Source organism: Triturus cristatus, chromosome 1_1, assembly GCF_964204655.1.
Source record: "Triturus cristatus chromosome 1_1, aTriCri1.1, whole genome shotgun sequence".
Taxonomy (NCBI): domain Eukaryota; kingdom Metazoa; phylum Chordata; class Amphibia; order Caudata; family Salamandridae; genus Triturus; species Triturus cristatus.
The window spans coordinates 613,954,876-613,980,404 of record NC_140579.1 but is presented as its reverse complement, the minus strand read 5'-3'; the positions used below and the strand labels follow the sequence as shown (position 1 = coordinate 613,980,404).

The following is a 25,529-nucleotide window of genomic DNA, read 5'->3' as shown; positions in this document are numbered from 1 at the left end:
ATTACGCTTAACGTACGCGTACGGTAAAAAACTATAAAAAAAAAAAATTATCCACACTCTCCCCAGCCCGTGTGCAAATGGTGCCCGACGGGCACCAATTATGCATGGCTTATTATAGATGAGTTAAACTAAAATATTTTTAAAAAAAAATATTAAAAAAAAAATTATCCACACTCTCTCCACCCCGTGTGCAAATGGTGCCCGAAGGGCACCATTTGTGCATGGCTTATAACATATACGAAAAATTAAAATATTACCTTTCAAAACGAAGTGCATCATATGTCCTCCATGTGCGCACGGTGCGCGAAGCGCATCGTGCGTACATGGCCCATCTAGCGTAACGTGGGCACGCGGTGCGCTTCGCGCACCGTGTGCCCACCGTGCGTGCACGGCACTAACTGCGTAAAGTGGGCGCGCGGTGCGCTTCGCGCACCGCGTGCTCACTGTGCGCGAAGCGCACCGTGCGCGCACGGAACGAACTGCGTTAAGTGGGCGCGCACGCCACGAATGGCGAAAAGTAACTTAGCATTTAAAAAACCGTACAAATTCACTGAAAAACCATAGGTTTCACACACGTTATAGTTAGGAATTAGCATTTAAAAAACCTTGCAAATTCACTGAAAAAACCATAGGTTTCACACATGTTATAGTTAGCGGAAATTTTACTGATAAAAAAACAATGAAATTCCCCCGTTATAGTTAGTGCAGGCAACTATAACTCACACGACCGCAATCTTCTGCTGATGACATATGTGTCTTTATGAAAAAAAAATATTTGTAATATATGTATAGCTAAAAATGTATGGAAGAAGACATGGGCAAATAAGTGTCTAAATACAGTATTAGCATCAGCAGAGGATTGCGGTCGTGTGAGTTATAGTTGCCTGCACTAACTAACGGGGGAATTTCATTGGTTTTTTATCAGTAAAATTTCCGCTAACTATAACATGTGTGAAACCTATGGTTTTTTCAGTATATATATATATATATATATATATATATATATATATATATATATATATATATATATATAAAAATAGTTTCTTACCGGTCGGTGTAGTTTTGCAGCTTGAAGATCTTTCTGGATTCACTATTCGTAGTCTTGCTTTGTTTTTTTTTGTTTTTTTGTAGCCCAGGTGGGCGTCGACATCCCACCATTTGGTGCATCTCTCGTGACGTCGTCGTGCTTCCTGCGTAAGTCCCACCTTCGGGGCGCTATCTTCGGGTTCTTTTTTCCCCCTTCTCCTTTTTTTTTTTTTTTAACCCTAGGCGTTCTCTTAATTTTCCTTTTCCAATTTCTTTTAGTATTCCAATTATTCTGTTCTTCCATGTCCTTCCACCTCTTCCTCCATCCTCATCTTCCTGGCGGAGGTGGGTGGGTTCGCTAGTGAATCCAGAAAGATCTTCAAGCTGCAAAACTACACCGACAGGTAAGAAACTATTCGTTTTGCAGCGTGAATCTTTCTGGATTCACTATGCTGTGCATAGACTTTGTAGCGGTTTGTTATCTTTGCGGCACCTTCTGTCCTACTTGTGCTTCCTTGTTCATCTGAACCTCCACGCAATAGTGCTTAGTGAACGTGTGCACTGAAGCCCATTTTGCCGCCAGGCATATGTCCTGAATGGGTGTATTTGCCAGAAATGCAATAGTTGCTCCCTTCTTCCTTGTGGAGTGAGCTCGTGGCCCCTCTGATAGCTCCTGCCCGGCTTGTTTGTGGCAGAATTGTATTGTCAGTACAATCCATCGTGCAATGGTGGCTTTTGTCACGAGTCTACCCAGAAAACTAGTTGCACAGGAGACAAAGAGCTGCTTGGTCTTCCTGTGCTCTTTGGTCCTCTCAATCTAGTGCATCACTGCCCTTCTAGCGTCCAGAGTGTGCAGTGCCCTTTCTGCGCTTGTCGTGGGGTTTTGAAAGAAACTCGGTATCTGAATTGTCTGGTTCATATGGAATGCCGACACCACCTTAGTCATGAAGTGTGGGTCCGTTCTTAGAACCACCCTGTCCTTGTGTATCTGGAAGTAGGGCTCCTGCAGTGTCAGTGCTTGCAGCTCGCTCACTCTGCGCAGTGAGGTTATCGCTACCAGGAAGGCTGTTTTCATTGTCAGCATTTGCAGCGTGGCCTTGTGGATGGGTTCAAACGGCTCTTTCATAAGCTCGGTTAGGACCACGTTGAGGTTCCATGCCGGCGGCGGCATCCTCTTTGGAGGCGCAATTCTTTTCGCCCCTTCCAGGAATCTCTTTACTACCTGTGACGTAAAGAGACTTCCTCCTCTCTCCCCTCATGTGTAAGCTACGATTGCCGCCAGGTGTACCCTTAGGGAGGATGAGCATAGATTACTTTTTAGTAGGTGTGTGAGATATCTAAGCACCGTTGACTCTGTTGTCATTTTATTCAGTAGTTTATTTCTGCTGCACCATATTGTGAACCTTTTCCATTTCTCCCCATAGCATTTTCGTGTTGTAGGGTTTCCTTGCCTCCCGCAGCACTTGCATAGTGCTTTTTGGTAGGTTCAGGTGCGCAAACTAAGTCTTCAGGAGCCATGCCGCCAGGCTGAGGCTCTCTGGTTCTGGGTGCAGGACCTCTCCGTTCTGCATGGAGAGCAGGTCCTTTCTTCTTGTGAATTTGTGAGAAGAGCCTTGTGCCATTTCCACTATTTGAGAGAACCAAGTTTGCCTTGCCCACTGTGGTGCCACTAGGATCAGTGTCATGTTGCTGGTCCTGCACTTGTCGAGCACCCTGTGTAACAGCGGTATCGGTGGAAAAGCGTAGGCAAATGTCTTTGACCAACTTATCCATAGGGCATTCCCTTGCGATTGCTGTTCTGGTTGTCTGGATGCGAAGTTTTGGCATTTTGCATTCAGGCGTGTTGCAAACAGGTCTATTGTCGGTGTTCCCCATCTTTGTAATAGCCTCTGTTTCCTGTCCATTGAGCTCCCACTCGTGGGATGGCGATGTCTGTCTGCTGAGCCAGTCTGCCTCCACATTGTCCTTCCCTGGTAGGTGTATGGCCAGCAGGTCTATCTTGAGTGGGATGGCCCATCTCCAAATCTCCTGTGCCAGATTGGAAAGGGGGAACGATTGTGTCCCTCCCTGCTTGTTGCTATAGAACATGGTAGTGGTATTGTCCGTCTGTATCAACACTTACTGGTTGTATAGCCGTTTCTGGAAGGCTTTCAGGGCTAGCAGGACAGTCTTCAATTCCAGGTAATTGATGTGTTTGACCGCATCTGCCGGAGTCCACAGACCCCTCACCCTGAGTTTGTTCATGTGTGCTCCCCATCCTATTTGTGATGCGTCCGTGGTAATGGTCACAGTTGGGTTTGGTGGTTTCAAGGTCTTTCCTGTAGTTAAGTTCTCCCTGTTCCAACATGTTATCTCCTCTTGCACTGCGTGCGTAACAACCACTAGATCCTCCCAACTTCCGTTTGCTTGTGACCATTGCTGTTGCAGCCATTCTTGGAATGGTCTTGTGTGAAGCCGTACATTGGGGACTAGGTGGATGCATGACGCCATCATCCCCATGATCTTGCTCACTGTTCTCACTGTCAGAACTCGCCCCTTCTGGTAGAGACGCGTCTCGTTCAGCAGGGCTATTGTTCTTCTGTCGCTGGGCATCACCGTTCCGTCTATGGTGTTGATAGTCGCCCCCAGGAAGATCTTCACCTGCTCTGGTTCTATCGATGACTTCCCCCAGTGTATCGAGAACCCCAGGTTTGTTAGTGTTCTTGTCACCCGTTCTGCGTGCTCTTCGCACTTTTCGCGAGTGTTTGCTTTGACTAGCCAGTCTAGATAAGGGTACACATGAATCCCTTCCCTTCGTAGGTACGCTGCTACTGCTGCAAGGCATTTGGTGAAGACCCTTGGGGCTGACTTTAGGCCGAATGCCAGGGTTGTAAACGGATAATTATCCTGGTTGATGCTGAACCTTAGCAGGTTTTTGTGTCGCCTGTTCATTGGGATGTGCAGGTAGGCGTCCTTGAGGTCCACGGTGGACATGAAGTCTCCGCCTCGTATTTGGGGTAGCACTTCTTGTAGTGATGTCATTTTGAATTTTTGCGTCTTTATGAATTTGTTTAGGAACCTTAGGTCCAGGATGGGTCTTAGGGATTCGTCCACCTTTGGTACAAGGAAGTAGTTTGAGTACACCCCCTTGTTCCTTTCTCTGCGTGGCACTAGTTCTATGGCCTTTTTCAGTAGTTGAAGTGTCTCCTCCCTGAGTTGAGCGTGCTCCTGACCAGAGCGCTGTCTTCTCTTTGGTTTCTTGTTTGGAGGCCTTTTCTCTAACTCTATGCAGTATCCGTGCTGTACGACGTTGAGAACCCATTTGTCTGAGGTTATTTCTTGCCATTGTTGAAGGTAGAGGCCCAGTCTTCCGCCTACCGGTGTTGCATGGTCGTAGGCGCTTGTTTTGTGTAACCCCCTTGGTGTTCTTACATTGCGCTTCACCCTTCGGGGTATGTTGTGGGTGAGCGTCCTTTTGTGTGTGTAGTCACTTACATGAGGGCTGGTCTCCCCCTCTCCTCCTTCGGCTACGTCCGTTTCCTCTCCCTCGAAAGGACTGGCCTTGATGCTGGTACTGCCAGTTCTGCTTCTGCTGTCCCTGCTGGCTGTGACTGTCACCCTGCTGCCCGTGCTGGAATGTCTGGTGCGACGTACCCTGCTGGCTTCCTCCCCTTCCGTAGGGTCTTCCATTTGGGGTGCCTCTTCTCATTCCTCTGAATTGCAGGGCTCCCATGGATCTTGCGGTCTCATTTTCCTTTTTCAGCTGGGTGAGCTTCTCGTCCACCGTTTTCCCGAACAGCGTTTCACCGTTGAAAGGGGTGTTCAGTATGTTATTCTGGACTTCCTGCTTGAATCCAGAAATTCTGAGCCAAGCCTGCCTCCTTTCTGTGATCCCTATGGCCATCAGTCTGCTCGAAGTTTCCGCTCCGTCCAATGCAGTCTTGATGCACGAGTTGGCGATATTCTTCCCTTCCTCCACTAGATGGGAAGCTCTTTGACGGTACTCTTCTGGGAGATGCTGGACTAGTTCCCCATCTCATCCCAGTGCTGGTACTAGTGCCTGTTCAGTAGCGCGTTTGAGCTTGCCATGCGCCAGTGCATTGCGGCGTTTCTTTCTAGCTTCCTTCCAGTGAGGTCCATCCTTCTGCTCTCCTTATCAGGAGGTGGCCCCGAGGTCGCCGGCACATTGGCTCTTTTCCTGGCTGTGGAAGCAATGATGGAATCTGCCATGACCGATCCCTTGATGTAAGGAGGATCCTGCGAGGAGTGCTTGTACTTTTCCGTTCTGGGTGTGATGGACCGGCATATTTCCGGGTCCTTAAACGCCTCCTTCCCTTGGTTCATCACGCTTTGGAGCATGGGGAGGAACTGGCTCCTCATCTGGATGGGGAGCAGAGTTTCGAGTAGAAAGTCTGCTTTCGGCTTCACCTCGTCCAATTTCACACCAAAGGCTGCTGCAGCACTCTTGACGACCAAGTTGTACGCCCCGATGTCGTCAGGCGGTGAAGGCCTCGAAGGATACGAGTCCACGGGCTCTTCAGGGTTTTCGGTGTCGATGTCCTGCCATTCCAGCTCCTGACTCGTCGACGGCGCCGAGCCGTAGAACGACTGCTGATCCTCATCATCACCTTCTCCCTCATAGTAGGTGCCTTCCTCCTCCTCCTCTTCAGGACCTCGACTGCTCTTCGGCGTCGAAATCCCCTTCTTCCTCGATCTACACAACGTCCGTCGACAGGACCGTTGGGATTTTGAATTGTTTCATTCGTTCGTCGAACTCCTTCTTCCTCTGAAGGATGCTCTTTATCTCCGCCTCGAGCCTTCTCTTTTTCTTCTCCATGCTTGAGATGTGCTCGGCGTCGACCGCAGGTCTCTTCGACTGAGCTTGCGTCGACGCGGTCTTGTCTTTCGTCGCCGAACGTCCCACCTCGTGGATCTGTTTCGACGAACTCTGCCTATCGGCGGTCTTCGGCACCTGGGAGTCCTTCTCGAAGGATAAATAATCCAAAATGGTCGCACACTGCTGACCTACCTGCGTGTTACCCCAAAGAACTGTGGTCCCTGTAGTCGGCGTCGGCGAGTACACCTATGCTCGTGTCGTGAGTGCAAGTGTGAATGGCACACGCTATTGGTCCGGTAACCGGCACTATTGATCAATTTTTTAAACGTGTAACTACAGTTTTGGAAAAGGAGATTGCGGACACAGAGAAGCGTCTCTCATTAGATCTGCTAACGGGTAAACGATCTTCTCTGGGTAGAATTGGGAATGTACTTTCCCCTGGGGTGGCAGCGAAGGAGATAAGTGTTCCTGCTTCTTACTCCATGTTTGAACGGGAAGAAATGAATATTGAAACTAACTATTCTCCTGCGGTCTCTAATCCTGTTCATATATCGAGTTCAACCATTTCTGGCCTATCAGACTCGCCAAATTTGGACATATCGTCCCCATTGAGTATAGGGCCTTCTGACCCTAGGTCTAACATAAGAAAGAGGCGAGGTTCCCCCATTATATCATCTAGGACAAAAAAGGAGAAAGCAAAATCACAACCTAAAAAATTGACATCCTTAGAGTCTACGGAAATAACTAATCCACCCGTAATTACTACTACCACAGGGTTTGCATCTGGTCAGGATTTTGTGGGTGAATTACTTAACAAAATGGAGATTATGGTAAAGTCCCTACTACTTCCTCTTTTAGAGAGGACTAGACTAATGACCCTGCACCTTGATGATCTGGGTAAACAGCAGCAAGAGAATAATGCAGTCTTAACCGAATTAGCTAGGGCTCAGAGAAAAAGCATCCCGCTTGACTCAGGTGCTCCTCCCACCCGGCTCTTAGAACAACCAACAACGAGTGGCACCGTAACGAATAGTCACATTGTGTTGGGTAAAAAATCCCTGGTAAAGTCAGGCAAAGGCGCTATTAACTCCTGTGGTAAAGAATCAGGAAGACAAACAAAGATGGTCGATAACACTAAAATTGATGAGATTGGAAACGTTGAAAAAGTAGTAGGGAAAAAAACCTCTATGGTTACTAATAATATCTCTGTGAAAAATAGACAGGAGAATGGAAATGGTGAGGATCCTAATCAGCCCCTCTCCACTCTCCCGAGTAGATGAGTGGACTTACCCCCAGAATCAGCACCATATACTATCATTATGACGGGAGTTCCACAACTCTCAGAATGAACAAGGGAGGACTACTATGCCCTAAGAAACAAAACTATCTATTGGTTGAAACAAAACAGACCCCTCCCAGCGCATATAAATGGAGAAATTTTAATGGTAAGACGCACGTCTTGGGTGGGATCAAGACCAAAAGACAGGAAGGGGGATGTCATAATTATAAATTTTAGGGATCACAGAGCAGTCAGATATATTGGTGACTGGTACGAAGTTAGAGGGGGGGATGGTATTCTTACCCACTATGTTAACTATTTCTATCCACGAGAATTGATTTCCCAATTAAAACCGTTTCCTGTAAAAGACCATCTTTTAGGTTGGAAGGAACTCTATTATCAACCTTCCCTTCCACACCCTTGCAAATACATATCCAATCCCCCTTTCTCTAGGGGACCACAGAATAATGCCCACTATTTTCATCAAAGGCCCATTGCACCACCCCACAATGTGAATTCCTATCCTCATCAGGACTATAGCGTGCCCACTTTTAATCACTTCCTTCCACTTTTTGATCTGGAAAGTGTAGACTGACTCATTGAAGTTGAGGCCCCGCTTCAAAAATCCATTTCTGCAGAACCTAACACGCCTAAAGAGGTAGCTAACTCGAGCTTAGACATAGAAAAGCAAGAAATTGAAAATAGTAATTACCCACAATTGCCTAATTTGCCTCTCATTGGAGGAGCAGATATTACTGTTCATGGGAATAGTTCCTGTAGCGGATCTTTAGATTCGGGAAATTGTCCCTTGGGAGTCCGGGAGACCTCATCTGTAGAAGAAATAATCAGTGCTAATAAAGTTTGCGATCCTAGAAAGGACGCTATAACACTCCAAATCATGTCCTGGAACATAGCGGGCTTACGCACAAAAATATTGGATGGAAGTGCAATGGACTTTCTGCAGGACTATCATGTGATAGCCCTGCAGGAGACATGGATCACTAAAGAAATGCATATGACAGGATATAAAACATACTTCTCTCCAGCAGTTGCAGGCTTACATGGCAGGGCTAAAGGTGGTCTAACGATATATATAAAAAACACTATACCAGGATTAGAAGTCAAGGAACTTAGCTTACAGCCTAACTATCAGATCCTGAGATTATCGTTTCCAAAGAAAAAGACTATCTTCCTGGTCAATACCTATGACAATCTCCCCGATACTGAGAGAGTAAATATCTTTGGGGTCCTTCGGAACAAGCTTTTCTCTCTCCAAAAGAAAATGCAAGGGCTAGAGGCCCCAAGTATTGTTTGGGGAGGCGATTTTAACCATCATCCTTGTGCCGTGGAAAATAGTAAGATCTGCGGCATAGCGGAGGAAACAGAAATCTATACCACCCATTTCAGTCATTCTAGGGTAGGTGATTTCCTTAATGAGCTTCTGTCAGAATTAGGATTAGTGATATTAAATAAAACTGATATTAGCACCGGACAACTACAGCCAACATACGTGGGCAGGGGATGGGAGTCAACGATTGATTATATACTGGTCTCAGCCGCCCTTGCGGGTAAGGCGCAGAAATTCAGACTAATCGTTAATACGTTAAGCGATCATGTTGCCCTGGATTTTGATCTAGTGGTGGATCTGGGAAATTTAACCCCTCATCTGCTGATGACTGCACTTGCGCAGAATAATTTAACCCGAACAAAAATCAATGGCTATGCCATAGGTTGGGGTAAGATAGAGCCAGCAGATTTGACAAAGAAGGTGGTACTTGCGGTACTCCCCGCTGTAATGAAGTGTCTAGAGGAGGATATAGGCGAGGAGGAAGTTCTGATAAACTTTAGTAAAATCTTGGAGAAAGTAAATGACTGTCTAAAATACAAGAAGAAAGGGAGCAAGGGTGGGAAAAAAGGATGGTTTAATCGAGACTGCACCTTGGCTCATAAAGCTTTAAAAAAATCCCTGACGAACTCCGTTAGAGACAAAGAGGAGATTAGCTCCCTAAGAAGGTCCTATAGATTAGCCTGTAAAATAAGAAAACAGGAATTTAAAAAAGCACTCTGGGATCAACTATATGAGACCGCCAGGAATAAAAATAGCGCGGAGTTCTGGAAGGTGGTCAAGACACCCTTTCTGGTAGATGTAAATGATCAGCCAACAATAGAAGTAACAATAGAAGGCCCAGCATGGGTTAATCATTTTTCCAAAGTCTTCGGTAAATTACCAGGAGTTGAATTACCAGAGGTGATTAATCAGAATCCACAAGGTAACTTATTCCCCATACCTATAAATTTTGGAATTACCGAAGTCACAAATGCTGTTAAAATGAGTAAATGCGGAAAAGCTCCGGGCCCCGACGGAGTGCCAGTCGATTTTTTTTAATTTAATTTAGACCTGTGGGCCCCAATTTTAAAGAGGGTGTTTGATGCTGCTATGAAGTGTGGACTAATGGAAACCTGGACCCATTCGATCATGGTCCCTATTTTTAAGAAGGGAAACAGGGAGGAGGTGACCTGCTATCGCCCAATTTCACTACTGGACTCGCTTGGAAAAGTATTGGGGAGAGTCCTTCTCCAACGTTTACAGGAATGGGCTGATGATCAAAAAATATTATCCGATATCCAATATGGTTTCAGAGAGGGTTTTGGAACCACGGAACAGGCTCTGAACCTAGCCCTAATAATGGGAAAATACGTATCCGCAAAGCAAGGAAGGCTCTATATGGTCCATGTTGACCTATCTGCAGCCTTCGACTGCGTTTCCCATTCAAAACTCTGGGCAGTCCTTACGGATATAGGTGTCGACCCAATCCTTGTAAACCTCCTTCGTGCGTTATATTCTGATGCTTCCTCTAGGGTTCGTTTTGGAACACGGGGTGAATTATCAGAATCATTCAAGGTGGAGCGGGGCGTTAGACAGGGTTGTGTCCTAGCCCCCTTCTTGTTCTCCCTCTACACTGATGGTCTTGAGGTAGAAATGTTGAGGGGTTACCAGGACCTCCCTCGAGTGAAAAATAGTCTAGTCCCCGCACTCCTTTATGCGGACGATGCAGTGATTTTGGCACGCACCCCGCGGGAATTACAAGAAGCACTGGGAAGATACGCTAGGTTTATGGGCAGGTTGGATCTAAAAATAAACATTAAAAAAACGTATGTAATGAGGGCAGGCAAGGGACAGAAAGGGGGGGGGGGGGGGGGGACCATATCCCTTGATAAAGAGAGGTTAGAACAGACTTCCCAATACTCATATCTTGGGATAATGATAGCCGCTTTCCAATTAAGTTGATCGTCTATTGATGCTCGCAAACATCAATTATTGCGAGCAATAATCGCTCTCATAAAATTTTCTCAAAAGCTGGGAAAGAGACCACCAGTAGAGCTCCTTTGTATTTATAAAGCAAAGTGTCAATCCACCGCACTTTATGGAGCGGGGTTGTGGGGGCACAAAAACACAACCTCATTAAAGATAGCAGAAAATAAGTTTATGAGATTTCTCCTGATGGTATCCAACCGTGTCTACTTATGCCTGCCACGCTGAGCTTGGAATGCCCCATATTGAGGATCTGGCAAAAATCCAACCCCTTATGTTGTGGCGACGTATTTGGACAGCAACAAAAAATTCACTTACGAAAGAGATAGTGACAGATTGTATGTCTCTGGAACATGTGAAAAAAATAGAATGGTTACTATACGTAAAAAAACCTCCTTATAGACCTGGGTTTAGACAAATATTATCTAAACCCCGAATCAATTGCCGAGATCTCAAAGAAAGATCTCAAAATAAAGGCTTTGTCTCACATGGAAGAACTCCGGTTGAGCAGGGAGATAAATAAACCATCTGTCCAACATTCCTTGACAGTGATGACTACCTTGGATATGGAACCATACTTGACTTACGTTGAGCCACAATTTGAGCGTTTCCTTCTAGTACGTTTTAGATTGAACTCTTTCCATAGGCTGGTAGCCTTTCCCAGAAGAAATAATTGGGATGACTCGTTAATGCTGTGCCCTTGTGATGAACTATCACAACAATCAACACTGCACACAGTTTTCTTCTGTAAGTACTACACTGCACATCGCAAATTATGGTTAATACCCCTGCTGAGAGCCCTCGGTTTCAATAGATGTCGCCCCGCTATACTTCATTTGCAATTTTTGAACAATGCTTTAATTTCAAAAACTGTTAGCACCTTCTTAAAGTGTATTTTTAAACATAGAGCAAATCTAGGATGAATTTAATTTGAAGGTGTATAGATTGGTGTATTACTATACTGCTACGTATCTGATATAGATTGTATATTGGAAAATGTCTTTGTTGTATTTGTAAGTTCAATCTGTGTGTATTTACTTTTATGGTTATTAATGATTATAACCGAATAAAGATTATTTACTTACTATAAATAAATTAAAAATCAAGCGTCTTCTCAACTGAAAGCAACGGAGTCCGTAAAAAACACTGATGCAGAGGCACAGGAGATTTAAACGTAGACAGATGGGTCTGCCACAACTTGCATTTAGGGGTATATGCGAAAAATACATGTCAAAAACTGAATATGTCTGGGAAGGCTAAGCGCACGCTGCGCACATAAGTAGTGCACTGTAAGTCAACAATCTTGAGTCCACAAGGGGGCTTCTAAAGTCAATAAACCGAAAACCATTAGCAAAACAATATAAAAAGTTACTTTACAGCGCTTAAAAAGTCAAAACGCGAGTTCTGGTAGTGGGGCTGAAAACAGTGGCAGCTGGAATTGCTATGGTAATGTAATCGCATAAGGTATTTAGCACAAAGGTATGGTGCACGAAGCAGGAAAGGTATGGTGACTGGGAGCCACGTTCATCTCAGAGGTGTAGTGCTGGGGAGTAAATGGCACATATATAGTAAGACGGTCATGGCAGAGGGATGAAGAGGATGGAAGGGCTGGATACACCTTAGAACTTCGCTAGATAAAGCAGCAGTCCTGCGGGGAATGAGGAAAGGGGATCCGGTGATAGGCGTGATCCTAACAGAGGCTTGGTCCTCTGGTCTACGGTAAAAAAATATATACATTGCATCCGGCGTAGCTACTTAACTGGCCACTCACTTGATCTCTGGGAACCAAGCTCTCTCTGCCCCACGCAACCAACACACTGGCCTCGCTCTGGATCCTAAGCACTCAACCACAACAGGATCAGCACGCAGCCCAGTAAAAGCCTCTGGATGCGCAATACTCCCTCCATTGCTACTGCCTCCGCTGCCATCACTGCAGACCAATGTGTGCTGTCTGCCGCTTCCGGCAGGAGGCCTAGCATGTGACGTCACCTAAATCCCGACTAACCTCCCACCCTATCCATCTTTGCAATTACCGTTTGGGCGTCAAAACGAAAGGACTACGTGAACGACCTCTTGCGTCCAACTTCTCATCTTCAACAAACGATTACAATGCTGCCCGTCTCGCGTTTGCGAAAGTTGAAGGTACTGGCGTTGTAATAACATTTTTCTTCGGAACAGCAGCACAGCCCCATCACATCCGAGTGTCACTGTTAATGAAGGGTGTTTGTGAGGTTATTGTGATACAAACATCGGAGAGATGCCTTGATGAGCACGAACAAAGGTGCTCGAGAACGGCATATGTCCGTCAAAAGCGCGGGAAGTTGTGATGGCGGTGACTGTATTAGGGAATGTCTGTGCTTATCTGGTTCCTATGATACTCGAGGCGGCGTACACACCTTTCACAGGGGTTTCGAGGCAGTAGGAGCACCGCGCCAGCCAGAAATTAGGAAATTAAGAGAAGGGTTTAAGGTTTCAACAGTGCTACTGTGTAAGCATTCTTTAACGGTAAACTTTACCGAAAAATTTACAAGAAAAATGATTGTAGACAAGAAAATATTAAATGCTGCTAGCGCAGCCGCAGCAGAAGTGTTAGAGACGGCTTGAACTTTGGATGACTTGGAGCGAACTTTTGATATTTATTTTCGGTGGAAAAGATTTTAAAACCAGCGCTCACCATGACGTATTTGCTCGGCTTCTTCTGCCGTCCCACTTGGACGGCCTCGCCTGCAAAAAGGTTTCCTGTCTTTATCGGGCCATGTGTTTGGCCCCATAAAGATAAGAAACCTTTTGCGAGGCAAGGAAGGCAGACGAGCCCGTCCAAATGGAAGCCGAGCAAATACGTCAGCTCTTTTCCAATGGCTGGCCACAGTTTAGCATAAACAGTGACGCCAGCCAATGAAAAAGCAGGGCGGGGCTTAATGCCCTTTACAGAAAATACCCCATATCATTAAATCTCGCCAGCAAGACCTAAAAATCCCTTAACACGTCAATTAAAGAAAAAGGTTTCCCACAGGAACCAAAATCAACAATAACGAGTTTTAGAATTAATTAGGCTACGATAAACATGAATTCAGGGGGGGGGGGGTTGGGGGCGCAGATCTGGCCTCCACAGGCAGACTTCATGGTCGGCCCCACTTTTTACATGCACTTTAATAAAGTCAAAACAATGAACATACAATGTGATTAACGTACCCTTCCACAGCCACGCTTATAGTGTGGGTATTGCTGCTCTGTGGACAACCGTTTTCAGGAGACACATTAAGCCTGAGACAGGAACAGTGGGTTGGAATCCTATCCGCTTACTCCCCAAAAAGATATTGCCGCTTTTGTGGAAAATTGATCTGGGGCCGCAAAAGACAAACCCATGATGAACTGTGCAAGAATGCTACTCCACTGAGGATAGGGAGGCTTGGGCGACAGGAACCGTAGATTATATTTCCAAAAAGGACAGATGCAAAAATAGCCAGACAAATCTACCTTGACATCTAAAATTGTAAACACGAACAGGAGTCTTGTTCTATAGTATGAATTGTGTTATTTGACATCTTGTTATAGCGCTCTACCTGGGTGACGGTTCGGCAGATTTTCAGACCCTTGTCTTGAGAGCTCTTCTCTCCACTGCGCTCATTTTCATCCTCAGATATGTGCACATAATCTGCATGGAGGTCCAGCATTACATCCTGTCCGACTGCAGGCTTGATATCTGGAATGAGGTTCTGCAACAAACAGAGGGATAAAGAGATGGCTGACTTCATATCCACATGAAGACTTGTGTAAAAAAATGAAGTACCATCCATATTTCTAAGCACTTTATATAGACCAACCACCTCTGAATGCTTCCTGTTCCTTGATCTACATATAGCATACAATAATCTGAGAGGAATTGCCAATATATAGAGATAACTACTCTACCTTAACTATGATGAGACCATAATCATCCCAATTCAACCATGAAGAGGGCAAACCCCTATGCACCAACCAATAATCACTCCACTGTACCAAACATTATAGAGACCATGTTGTGAGAAAGTGCCCTATTTCTTGCATGGTATGCCCCCACTTTTTGCTGAAGTACTTTGAGTGTGCCCTGGGCTCCTGCCAATCAGGTACCCAGGGGGCCTGTGTTCCTTTCCTAAACCTGCATTGAAGCCTAAAACCAATTGAAATCTGACCACGTCAGCCCCTGGTAAATGGTACCACAGGTACCCAGGGCACTGTGACCAGAAAAGGCCTCGAAGGGCTGCAGCACTTATTGTGCCACCCTTAGAGGTCCTGTACCCTGACACACTCACACTGCCTTTGCAGGCTGCGTGTCTTGGTGCAGAATAAAACAAAGAGTTGACATGGCACACATCCCTGTGTGCCATGCCCACACACCACTGCCCTGGCATACATCAGTCACACCTCTAGCTAGGAGCCCTATGCCAGGCGTGAGGGTACAGGTGCATGAGCCCTGTAGCCCTACAGTGCCCAAGTCCATTCCTGGGCCCTGTAAGTGCAGTGTTGCCATTAAGAGTATATGGTGCTGTGAGTTTGTCATTACGAACTCAACAGCACCATGATGGCTACACTGAAGACTGGGAAGTTTGGTATCAAACTTCTTAGCACATTAAACCCACACTGATGCCAGTGTGGGATTTAATGTAGAATGCACGACAGAGGGCATCTTAGAGATGCCCCTTGAAATCTATTCAACTGCTAGTGACCTGAGTGGCTGCGTAGGCAGCCACCACAAGACATGTTTCTGGACCCCTGGGTCGAGAGCCTGCTGCTCTCAGGGGCCTGAAACAATGCACATCCTGGGACGAGGTGCCAAGCCTCCTCCCCCAGGACGGGTAGGGTTCACGAAAGGGAGGCTGCAAAGGCATACCACCTTTGTGAGCCTCTCCAGACCATTTGCTGCTTTCAGCAACTGGTCCCCACTGGTTCTACCCCCCCACTTTGGTCGGGAGAACCGGCGGAAAAAACAAGTGAGGTGTGCCCACCTCTGCCAGCTCCACACCTCAGGTGGGGGAGGCGAGGTGAAGCACAACCTCAAGTCTCCGCCATCTTGAGGACAGGGGGACCCAGCCAACCAGAGACAGGCTCCTGCCCCCCTACCACAGGAGAGTGGCAGAATAGGAGGTGTACCCTCCCCAGGGAAGGGACCCATTGGTCCCTGCCCTTTACCTACCTGTAACACCCCTAAATGTAGTATTTAGGGGGTACCCTGAACCTTGCTTCCTCAGATTAGAAACCACAAGAAGAGAATATAAGAAGGACCGAAGAGCCATGCAGAGCTAAGAAGAGGACGACGACCACTGACTTAGCCCCAGCCCTTTCTCCCCTCGAACCTGCTCCTGCAAAATCCCGGCGTGTCCTGCATCCAGCAACCTCACAAACACCAGAGGGCCTGCCTTCACTTCAAGGACTATATCTCAGGAGAACACCGGACGGGTTTAAACTGCAGCTTCTGGTGCCAGCCAGAAACTGTAAATCCAGCACAATGCACCCGCCGACGCCGGCCCCGAGCTCGAGTGAACCAACACCACGAGGAGGTCCCCCCCAGCGATCCTTACCAGAGATCCGGCGACACCAGACGTGCCTCAAAGCGCCAGACTCCTGGAGCCTCAAACCAGAAGACCCCCCCCATACCGCGACCAGAGCGGGTAAGAAAATGCAATGCAAAAAGGCACCCCTGCACTTAACGCCCCACGTCCTTGTGTGCCCAAACCAATGGTGCCTAGCCAACTCATGACATCCCAACTTACCCCTCGAAGTGGTGGTCGCACCCAAAAGGTCTTCATCCCCGAGCCTGCAGCCTTTCTTCAAACCAGAGGATCTCCATGGAAAACCACAGGGCACCTGATACCGAAACAGCACTCTGCACCCGGCCACCCCAGTGCCGCTGAGGGTGCACTTTTGGTGCCTACTTGTTTCCCCCTTTGCCCTGACCTAAACCCCAGGAGCTTTGCTCACACAGCCGTGTGGCCTGCTAGCCAGCAGCCACCAACCCGAGACCCCCTATCCTCCATAGGATAACATTGGGCCTCAACACTCTGCACCCGGCCACCCTAGTGCCGCTGACTGTGCAACAGTGCATCACTGACCCTGGGGGACCCCGGTAACCCCAGAACCTTAACTTCCACAGTCGTTTACTTACCAGCAAACCGAAAAACCGTTTTTTCTTCCATAGAATAACAGTGACAATTTTCTTTCGAAAAAACGACTAAGTGTGGAGTTTTGAAAACTTGAAATATTCCTTAAAAATCGAAACAACCAAAACGCATTTTCTCACCTGTTTTCAGGAAATGTTCCAGTGCTGAATCTAGGGATCCAGCACAGAGTTAGAAAAAGTATCGTAAAAGTTACTTACTTGCAATTCTTGAAAGAATCAATTCATTTGTGTACTATACCTGCTAGGTTTTGCAAACTGCTTCCTTAACTGTAAACCAAATCCAATATAATTTCTACTGCAATTTTGAACTGTGTTCACACAAGTAATTTAATGCTGCAAAGTATTTTTATGCTTACCTGTACCAGGCTTGCTTGGTTCTAGAAATACAACAGTATATTTGTTTTAATCCAAAAACTATTGGCCTAGAGTTCAGTTCCTGAGTGTGTGAATTCATTTGCTGACTGAGTGTGAACATCAAATGCTTAACACGGTTCTCTGATACTGCCTTACTGCTCGACCAAGCTACCACTTTAGAGAGTAAGGTTCCATCTAACTTAAACCTCTGCCTACCTCTGGGGACTGTGGACTCTGTACACACTGTACCTATTTGGGAACAGTATATAGAGAGCCACTTTCTCACAACGGAGGCAAGAGACCCCAAGCCTGGAGCCACCAGGAGGGTGGTAGTGTCACAGAAGTACAGGGAGTTCCTCCTAACTTTAGCTCATGACATCTCCCTAGCTTGACATCTGGGCCAAACCAAGACTTGGGAAAGGCTAATTAGCCACTTTTACTGGCCCCAGATGCACCAAAAGGTGAAGGAGTTTGTCAGCTCCAGTGTTACTTGTCAAGCCAGTGGCAAGACAGGTGGCTACCCAAAGGCCCCCCCTGATACCAGTGCCTGTGGTAGGGGTTCCCTTTGAAAGGGTAGGTGAGGACATAGTGGGTCCACTTGAACCTCCCACAGCCTCAGGGAACAAATTCATACTAGTGGTAGTGGATCATGCCACTAGGTACCCTGAAGCAATCCCACTTAGGACTACTACAGCTCCTACAGTAGCCATGGCCCTCGGTGTCTTCACCAGGGTAGGGATTCCTAATGAGGTGGTTTCAGACAGAGGTTCCAACTTTAGGTCTGCTTACCTCAAACACATGTGGAAAGTGAGCAGTGCAGTCGAGTTTACTACACCCTATCAACCACAAACCAATGACATTGTTTAGAGATTCAACAAGACTTTGAAAGGTATGATTATGGGGCTCCCTGAGAAACTCAAAAAGAGATGGGATGTCCTCTTACCATGCCTGCTTTTCGCTTACAGAAGTGCCACAGAAGGGAGTAGGTTTCTCGCCCTTTGAACTTCTGTTTGGCCATCCCGTAAGGGGAACACTAACTTGTAAAGGAGGGCTGGGAGAAGCCTCTCCAAGAACCCAAACAAGATATTCTGGACTATGTGCTTGGCCTAATATCCAGAATGGCTGAGTACATGGAAAAGGCATCCAAGAACATGGAGGCCAGTCAGGAGCTTCAGAAGCACTTATGAGCAAAAAGCTGCACTGGTTGAATTTCAACCTGGGCAAATGGTGTGGGTTTTGGACCCTGACCTCTCATACAGCACAAAAGATGGGTCAGTAGATGGTGTGGTCTTTTCAGACACCTTCTATGCCCAAAAGCAGACTACCTGCAAGCAAGTCTTGCAACAGTATGCAAAGATCTTTTAATTGACCCCTGGTCTGACAAACTGGTGTACCCATGATGTGGACACTGGTGACAGTGTACTTGTCAAAAACAAAATCTATCGACAAGCAGACCAAATCAAGGAAAGTATCAAAGCTGAAGTCAGCAAGATGCTGGAGTTAGGGGTTAATGAACCCTCTGAGAGCCCCTGGGCTAGCCCAGTGGTTCTGGCCCCAAACCTCATCCACAGGGTGGAAAGAGAAATTAGGTTCTGTGTGGACTATAGAGGGCTCAACTGTCACCAAGACAGATGCTCACCCTATCCCAAGAGCAGATGAGTTGATAGATAAATTAGGGGCAGCTACATTGCTAAGTACCTGACTTAAATGCAGGGTACTGGTAGATTGGCATGGCCCCAGGAGCAAAAGAAAAGACAGCATTCTCCACCCCTGATGGTCACTATCAGTTCACTTATGCCCTTTGGTTTAAAGAAGGCCCCTGCCACCTTCCAGAGGTTGGTGAATGAAGTACTTGCTGGGTTGGAGGCCTTTAATGCACCATAACTTGATGATATTGCTGTCTTTAGTTTCACCTGGCAGGATCACCTGATCCACCTTGGGAAGGTTTTAAAAGCCCTGCAAACTGCAGGCCTAACTTTCAAGGCATCTAAATGCCAGATAGGGCAGGGCACTGTGGTGTACTTGGGCCACCTTGTTGGTGGAGGCCAGGTACTGCCCTTACAGCCCAAGATCCAGGCCATCCTGGACTGGGCAGCTCCAACAACCCAGACCCAAATCAGGACATTCCTTGGCTTGACTGGGTACTACAGGAGGGTTGTGAAGGGATATGGGTCCATTGTGACTTCCCTCACAGAACTCGCCTCCAAGAAGATGCCCGAAAAGGTTAACTGGACAGTAAGTTACCAAAAGACTTTCAACACCCTGAAAGAAGCAATGTGCTCAGCACCAATTCTTAAGGCTCCAGATTATGCCAAGCAGTTCATAGTGCAGACTGAAGCCTCTGAGCTAGGGATAGGAGCGGTCCTATCCCAGACCAATGATGAAGGCCAAGACCAACCTGTTGCTTTTATAAGCAGAAGGCTTCTCCCCAGGAAACAGCATTGGAGTGACTTTGAGAGGGAGGCCTTTGCTGTGGTTTGCTCACTGAAGAAGTTGAGACCATACTTGTTTGGTACTCACTTTCCAGTTCAAACTGATCACAGACCTCTCAGATGGCTAATGCAAATGAAAAGGGAAAATACTAAACTGTTGAGGTGGTCCATCTCCCTACAGGGAATGGACTTTTAAAAGGAACACTTACCTTGGACTGCCCATGCCAATGCAGATGGACTTTCCAGGTTCTTCCACTTAGACAATGAAGACTCTCTAGGGCAAGTTTAGTCTCATCTTTCGTGGGGAGGGGGGGGGGGGGGGGTTGCATGGTAATGTGAGAAAGTGGGTCTGTATATACTGTTCCCAAATAGGTACAGGGTGTACAGAGTCCACAGTCCCCAGAGGCTTGGCAGAGGCTAAAGTTAGATATAACCTTACTCTCTAAAGTGGTAGCTTGGTCGAGCAGTAAGGCAGTATCAGAGGACAATGTAAAGCATGTGTTGTACACATAGTCAGCACATGGTCTCACACACTCAATAACTGAACTCTAGGCCAATGGTTTATATATAAAAAAAAAATATATGCTTGTTTTATTTTAGAACCAACAATTGGATTTAAAGTATACTTTCTCAGAATGAGATGCTTTATATAAATACTTTTGCAATATGCAATTGACTTTTATAAACAGTTACAAGTGTTTGCAATAGGCAAAACTAATTTAAACACAATAATGCATTGATTATAAAGGAAGTTTCACATTCTTTGCCACAGATTACTTTTAGGATTACTTTTGGAATTCCAGGACTGGATCCTAGAATCAGTCCTGGGTCAGTACTTGGAATCAAGTAATAAAAGTAGACTTAATTCCAAGTACTGATTTTTAGACAATATTTTCCTATTTTAAAAGTTGACACTTATAAGAAATTTCACAGAAAAACATCCTATGGAAGAAAATTGGGTTACTGGTAAGTACAGTTGTAAGTAGTTTTCAGTCAGTGCTGATTACCAAGATCCAGCACTGGGCGCTCACCTAAGAGCAGGTGAGTATTTTCGTTTTCATTACTCAGCTGATTTTTGGTGAATATTTCTAGTTTTGAAAAGTCCACAGAAGAAATTTCAGGAAAAAGCCAGTCAATGTTACCCTATGAAGAAAATTGAGTTATCGGTCTAAAGGTAAGTACTCGACTGGCAGAGTTGAGGTTCTGGGCATAGACTAAGGGGTCCCCCAGGGTCAGGTAGGTACAGTTGGTTCACCCTCAGTAACTCTAGGGCGGCCGGGTGCAGAGAGAGTTCGGCCCAATGTTATCCTATGAGGGATAGGGGGGCCTTGGTTGGTGGCTGCTGACTAGCGGGCCACGCGGCTGTGGGAGCTGGGCTCCTGGTCACTTACTCAGGGCAAGTGGGGAAGTAGATGGGTGTAGAGGTTGCACTGCCAGGGCCACTCGGGCGACTGGGTGCAGGGTGCTTTTGAGCCTTCGGGCGCTCAATTGATTTCAATGTGAAATCTCCGGTTTAGAAAAAGACTGCAAGCTCGGGGATGAGGATTCTTCAGGTGCCACCACCACTTCCAGAGGTAAGTTGGGTAGTTGGAGGATAGGTAGGTACCCCGGGATTGGGCACAGGGGGCCGTGGGGCGCCGCGTGCAGGGGTGCCTATTGGTGTCGGGAAATCTTACCCTCTGTTGATCGCGGTTGGGGGCACCTTGTTCTGAGGCTGCAGGCTTCTTCAGGAGTGTCGAGGGAGGTCCTTGGGTGCCGGACTCGGGGTCACAGTCGCCGTGGGGTCATCCTCAAGGTCTTTGTTCACTCCGGCACTGGCCAGGCTTGGCTGGTGCAGGGTGTGCTGGGTTTGCGGTTCTGGGCTGCTGCCAGGGATTAGAGATAGGTTTTGAGTAGAGCCTCTACTCAAGGGAGTTCCAGGGGCGTAGAGCCAAAAGGTAGCCAGGTCCTCCGGTGTTGGTGAGGTTGCTGGCCACAAGAGATGCCGGGTAGGAGCAGGAGCAGGTTCGAGGGTCGACAGGCCGGTAGGGCTGGGGCCAAAGCAGTTGGTGTCTTCCTCTTCTTAGCAGCTGCAGGACAGGTCTTCTTTCTTCTTGCTCTTTGTAGTTTTGAATCTGGGGAAGGAAGGTTCAGGGTGCCCCTAAATACTAGATTCAGGGGCGTTACAGGTAGGTGAAGGGCAGGGACCAATGGGTCCCTGTCCTGGGGTGGGTACACCCCCTATCCTGCCTCTCTCCTGTGGGAGGGGGGCAGTAGCCTAGTCCCGATAGGGTAGGGCTTCCCATCTTCAAGATGGCGAGAGCCCGGAGATGTGCTTCACCTCGCCTCCCCCACCTGAGGGGTGGGGTTGGCAGGCTGGCACATCCTCTGTCCTTATTTGGGGTTTCCGGCCAAGCTTCCCGCCAGAGTGGGGGGTTGCAGTGGCCTGGGGAAGCTCACAGAGGCGGCATGCCTTTGAAGCTTCCCCCTGCCCATCCTGGGGGAGGAGAGTTAGCACCTCGCCCAGGATGTGCATTGTTGCAGGCCCAGGAGAGCAGGGGCTCTCCTACCCAGGGGTCCAGCAACATGTCTGCTATGTGGCAGCCTAGGAAGCCTCAGAGCAGACGTGGATTGTAGGTTAGGTTTTAGGGGGCATCTCTAAGATGCCCTCTGGGGTGCTTGGTACATTAAATCCCACACTGGCATCAGTGTGGGTTTAATGTGCTGAGAAGTTTGATACCAAACTTCTCAGTCTTCAGTGTTGCCATTATGGTGCTGTGGAGTTCGTGTTTGACGAGCTCTCAGCACCATGTGCTCTTAAATGGCAGCACTGCACTTACAGTGCCCAGGAATGGAGCTGGGTACTGTAGGGGCACAGGGCTCCTGCGCCCACACCATTGGCATAGGGCACCCAGCTAGAGGGGTGGATGATATATGCCATGGCAGTGTAGGTGATGACATGGCACACATCCCTGTGTGCCATGCCCAACTCTTTGTTTTGCACCCCGACACCCAGTCTGCAGGGGGGGGGGGGGGGGGGGGGGGGGTGTGTGTGTGTGTGTGTGTGTGTGTGTGTGTGTGTGTGTGTGTGTGTGTGTGTGTGTGTGTGTGTGTGTGTGTGTGTGTGTGTGTGTGTGTGTGTGTGTGTGTGTGTGTGTGTGTGTGTGTGTGTGTGTGTGTGTGTGTGTGTGTGTGTGTGTGTGTGTGTGTGTGTGTGTGTGTGTGTGTGTGTGTGTGTGTGTGTGTGTGTGTGTGTGTGTGTGTGTGTGTGTGTGTGTGTGTGTGTGTGTGTGTGTGTGTGTGTGTGTGTGTGTGTGTGTGTGTGTGTGTGTGTGTGTGTGTGTGTGTGTGTGTGTGTGTGTGTGTGTGTGTGTGTGTGTAAAAGGGTACAGGGCCTCTAAGGGTGGCACAATGAGTGCTGCAGCCCTTAGAGGCCTTCCCTGGTCACAAGGCCCTGGGTACCTAGGGTACCATTTACCAGGGGCGGACATGTGGCCAGGGTTTGCCAATTTGGGTTTTGTGTGTTTAGGGAAGGAACATAGGCCCTGGGCACCTGATTGGCAGGAGTCCAGGGCACAATCAGTCAAAGTACTTTCAGCAATTCAGCAAAAAGTGGGGGCATACCATGCAAGAAAGATGGCACTTTCTCACAGGTATGCCCCCACTTTTTTCTTAATTACGGATTTATTTTGAGTGTGCCCTGAGCTCCTGCCAATCAGGTACCCTGGGCACGTGTTCCTTCCCTAAACCTGCATTGAAGCCTAAACCCAATTGGCATCTCTGGCCACATGTCAGGCCCTGGTAAATGGTACCATAGGTACCCAGGGCACTGTGACCAGAGAAGGCCTCCAAGGGCTGCAGCACTTATTGTGCCACCCTTAGAGGTCCTGTACCCTGACACACACACACACACACACGTGTTTAGGTGCAGAACAAAACAAAGTCGACATGGCACACATGGATAAGTTACTTACCTGTAATCCTAGTTCTCTTCCACATGTATCCTCAAAGTCATAACCACTGAATATTCTCGCTCATGTGCGGGGACCCCAGAAATAAAAAAAAGTTTATATGAAAAACATACAGATAGATACATAAACATTTTTTCTGATATCAATGCAGCTTTCATATAGGAGGCTAAAACAATGCAATAAAAACACTAACTGCTTTTGCAAATATACATAATATGTGTATAAAAAAACACGAGGGCAAGATGCACTTGAACTCTGTTTTTAATGAGTAAAACTCATGAGTAAACTGCAAACGAAAAGCAGGCATTTTTAGCCTACAGGCTGCATTGTAAAACATAGAAAATGAAAGCAATCTTTCATAAAAAATGACACCGTGCCTTTAAGGCAGCCATGACCCCTAGCTTCCCATCATGCCCCAGGGGTGACCGTTAGGTCAGTTGTTCTTTGCGCAACCTTGAAGATCAGGGCACCAATATAATATTAAACAGTGACAATCTCATTTGCTTGGGGAGGTGGGTGGGTTGCTTATGACTTTGAGGAGGATACCCCTGGAAGAGAACTAAGATTACAGGTAAGTAACTAATCCTTCTTTTCCAGGGGATCCTCATCAAAAGTCATAAGCACTGAATAGAATAGCAAGCCCAACAACCACCTGCAGGCAAATGAGAAAACAAAGTGATGCACTCAACAACAACCGAAAAAACAGCTGTTGAACAGATTCCTCAAGGAGACTTGGCCTACCTACTTAAGTGTCCGCTCTAGTATCTGAGTCAAGACAGTAATGTCTTGTAAATGTATGCACTGATCTCCAAGTGGCTGCTTTGCAGATCTCAGAGAGCAGTTCATTATTGAGAAAAGCAGTCGTAGCCACTTTTCCTCTTGTTGAATGCGCATTTGGAGCGGACAAGAGAGGCTTCTGTGCTAACTGGTAAGCCAATTTTATCCATGAGACTATCCATCTGGCGATGGACCGTTTTAATGCTGGGAAACCTGTTCTGACTGCACCATAATTAACAAATAGTTGATCAGACTTTCTCAATGGCTTCGACCTGTCAAGATAAAACTTCAACACCCTTTTAAGGTCTAACAAATGTAGAGCCCTCAGCTGGAGTGGAGGGATTGGGGAAAAAAGTCGGAAGAGAAATGGTCGGATTTACATGAAAATCTGACACCACCTTCGGAAGAAAAGAAGGATGTGTTCTGAGGACTACCCTATCGAGATGTAAGTAAGACCAAATGGGGCCCTTTTGAACAGAGGGCCGGAATCTCGTTCACCCTACGAGCTGAGGTGATGGCTACCAGGAAAGCTACCTTCCACGTAACGTGTTGCAAAGTTGCTTTGTGGATAGGCTCAAAGGGTGGACGCATCAGTTTTGAGAGTACCAAACACCGCTCCCCAGGAGGCGAAGGAAGCCGGACCAGAGGGTAGACCTTAAGACCCTGTAGGAAATCCTTTACCACCGGTAGCTGAAAAAACTAGGGTTGAGAAGGAGAACGCCTGTACGCCGTAATGGCCGCCAGGTGTACCTTGATGGCTGAAAATTTCAAACCTGCTAGGGCCAGGTGAACCAAGTAGGGCAAAACTACCTCTTCCTGCCCCTTAGTGGGACTACAATTATTTTGTACACACCAGATGTAAAAACGCTTTCATTTGCAAGCATAAGAGTGTCTTATAGATGGTCTCCTTGCCTCTTAATATGGACATGCAGTCCTTTGGAAGGCCTAAATGCCCATACTGGAGGACCTCAGGAGCCATGCCGCCAAGTTCAGTGAGGGAAGGTTGGGGTGATGAATCCTCCCATTCATCTTGGACAGCAGGTCCGGTCTGCACGGCAGTCTCTTTTGTGGACAGTGTGACAGATGAGGAAGGTCCGGGTACCACCACTGCCTTAGCCAGTCCGGAGCAATCAGAATCATTGTGGTGTCTGAGTGCGATAGCTTGGTCACCACCTTCGGGATGAGAGGCAGGGGTGGAAAGGCGTACACAAATGCCCCTGACCAGTCGATCAAAAGGGCATTCCCCTTCAACCCTGGTCAGTAGTACCTTGAGGCGAAGTCTCAGCATTTTGTGTTTTCGTCGTCTGCAAACAGATCTATGCTTGGACTGCCCCATGCCTGGAAGATATCTTCGACCACTCAGTCGTTGAGGACCCAGTCCTGCTGTTCCTCTAAATGGCAGCTGAGGGCATCCGCTTGAACATT

At 47.2% G+C, this 25,529-nt stretch overlaps 1 protein-coding gene across 6 annotated transcripts in view; it reads right to left on the bottom strand.

Annotated features, from left to right (window-relative positions):
- The window catches only part of LOC146870713 (apoptotic chromatin condensation inducer in the nucleus-like), an 851,523-nt gene that overhangs the window by 536,238 nt on the left and 289,756 nt on the right, over positions 1 to 25,529 (bottom strand). For 5 of the 6 annotated variants that reach the window (XM_085646186.1, XM_085646194.1, XM_085646197.1 and 2 more), the window contains exon 5: positions 13,998 to 14,150. The exons of the other annotated variant lie outside the window; for it this stretch is intronic. In XM_085646186.1, the coding sequence (XP_085502312.1) occupies positions 13,998 to 14,150 (153 nt within the window). The remainder of the gene's footprint in view (positions 1 to 13,997; positions 14,151 to 25,529) is intronic. 6 annotated transcript variants of the gene reach the window in all.